Source organism: Seriola lalandi, unplaced genomic scaffold (assembly GCF_002814215.2).
Source record: "Seriola lalandi dorsalis isolate HSWRI2012SDOR001 ecotype SW California unplaced genomic scaffold, Sedor1 jcf7180002054985, whole genome shotgun sequence".
NCBI classification, from domain to species: domain Eukaryota; kingdom Metazoa; phylum Chordata; class Actinopteri; order Carangiformes; family Carangidae; genus Seriola; species Seriola lalandi.
This window is the reverse complement of record NW_019525534.1, coordinates 79,340-81,667: the sequence shown is the minus strand read 5'-3', so window position 1 is coordinate 81,667 and position 2,328 is coordinate 79,340. Positions and strand designations below refer to the sequence as shown.

Below are 2,328 nucleotides of genomic sequence, written 5' to 3'. Positions count from 1 at the left end.
GTGTGTGTGTGTGTGTGTGTGTGTGTGTGTGTGTGTGTGTGTGTGTGTGTGTGTGTAAAAATAATAAAAATAAATACGGGCGTTAAAGCGGTACCAGTACAACGGAAGGACCATTGATGAGCTTTATTTTGTAAACGCTCCCCGGAAGTGATTGTTCACATTAAAGTGGACTTGGCAGTGAGTGAACACAGCGGCTGGATCTAACGACGGACACGCCGTCATCAGAGAGCTGACCTCCCTCCTCCGCCGTGACTCTGTGAACCATGTCCAGACTCCAGAGTCTGAAGGTCTCCATCCACCAGCGGCTGGCCGCCGCTGTGGAGGAGATCTTCCGACTTTTAGACCAAACATTGACCGAGTATGAGGAGGAGATGAACCGCCACCAGAAGCTGCTGGATGCGGCTTTCAAACCTGAGATCACAGCGCAGAAAAAAGGTGCGTTTGCTCTACACTACTGGAAACGTGTTTGTTTGTTTGTTTGTTTGTTTTAGTGAAAGGATAATTCCCGCTTTATTCCAGCCTGGTGTATTTTGCCACAAACGTGGCTGCTGTCGCTCTCTGGGTTGTTGTCGCCACCTCCGTTGTTGAGATTCAAGGAGACGATGAGTTTTCCAAATCACCGTGACTTTTACATGAATCGTTTCACACTCTTGTCTCTTGAGTCTGACTGGAGGTAAACACGGATCATAGCCGACTCTAACAGACAGTATGCTGATCTACATCCGGGGCAACTGGCCGGCAGACCTCACCCTGCACCCTGCACCCTGCACCCTGCACCCTGCACCCTGCACCCTGCACCCTGCACGGGAAATACAGCAAGTTGAAATAAACCGGAATAATTTTATAATGTTGCAGTGGTCATGTCAGTAAGAAGTGAGCATGTGTGTAGTGTACCACCAAACCTGATGGGTTAACTAAAGGCAGATTCTATTAACAGCCAGGTGGTGTTAGACAACAACAAAAAAAAAATGCTGCACCCAGGTGTAAGGAGCCACATTGGCTGTTTACACCTGGGTGCAAATTGCACCGCAGAGACCAGCACCCAGGTGTTTTAGGCTGTCCGCCTCAAAGTGGGAGAAGCTCTGGCAGAAGGGCTCTCTAAAGAAGAAGTCAAGTCAGTTTTATGTATAAAGAGCTGAATCACACAGCGCAGGTGTAGACTCTGCTCTTTATAATATTATTTACAGACACACAACATTCCCAGCACTTAGTGACAGTGGCAAGAAACAACTCCTTGTACAGAGCAAGGCTCATGGAGGGCGGCCATCTGCCTTGACCGGCTTGGTTGAGGGAGAAAGAGGGAGAAAGCAGCATAATAATCCAAATAATCATTAACCCAAACCATGATCTTTCCCTAAACTTAACCAGGTAGTTTTGGTGCCTAAACCGAATCAAACTGGAACTGAAAACTGAGCCTACTAACAAATGATAAATATAAATATTTGAACATAACAAGTGAGAATCTAGAAATAAGTATGTATAAACTTAACAACTAAACAAATCAATCAATCAATCAATCAATCAATCAATCAATCAATCAATCGTGTACAGTGTCCAGGAATTAGTCAGGTTCACCTAGCTAAAAGTAATGGTGGAAACAGTTTTAGAGCGGTGATGATTCATCTCTGAGATCATGTTGGAGGCTGTAGTTGTGTGGCTGTATTGTTTTGTGTTTTATGCTGACAGGTGTTTCTATTGTTTTGTTTACTCTATTTATATCAGTGAGGACAGATAAATAACAGAAACACCTTCAGATGAGAGAAGAGAGACCTTCTCATTGTCCCTCATACTTCAAAGTAAATGAAAGACTGGAAACAATTATTGTGGGAAATAAAATGAAAGACCTGTCGCTCCTCCCTCCCTCCAGTATAATGGCAACTGTATGAAATGAAAACATGAAAACATAAATATAAGAGAAGAAGTCATGTTTTTTTTTTTTTTTTATCATTAACAGGCGATTAAAAGGTCAAGATTATTGGTAGAGAACCTCCAAGAACGTGCTCCATAACGGCAAATATTAAGAGATATGTAGGTTTCAAATCTTTTTCTTGAATTAATGAAATATCCTCAAGTTCATCACTGTTCTCAGTAACATATATTATAATATTTAATGTTGGGTCAACATAAATTCTGTGTTGGTCTGTATCTCAGGATTTCATGCAGAGGTCCAGCAGCTGTTGGTGAGTCAAGCAGATGTTTCCTCTGAGCAGCAGCAGCAGGAGTGGAGCTCCAGTCTGGACCAGGAGGACCAGGACGACCCAGAGCCCCCACACATCAAAGAGGAACAGGAGGAACTCTGGACCAGTCAGGAGGGAGAGCAGCTTCAAG

The 2,328-nt window shown here is 43.7% G+C and overlaps 1 protein-coding gene and 1 gene segment (V, D, J or C); one reads left to right on the top strand and one right to left on the bottom strand.

Moving 5' to 3' along the window:
- The window catches only part of LOC147817224 (Ig kappa-b4 chain C region-like), a 57,076-nt gene that overhangs the window by 8,137 nt on the left and 46,611 nt on the right, over positions 1-2,328 (bottom strand).
- LOC111647334 (uncharacterized) overlaps positions 187-2,328 on the top strand; it is an 8,909-nt gene continuing 6,767 nt past the window's right edge. The window contains exon 1 of the mRNA XM_087171340.1: positions 187-435. Within this exon, the coding sequence (XP_087027466.1) occupies positions 264-435 (172 nt within the window). The 5' untranslated portion in view covers positions 187-263. The remainder of the gene's footprint in view (positions 436-2,328) is intronic.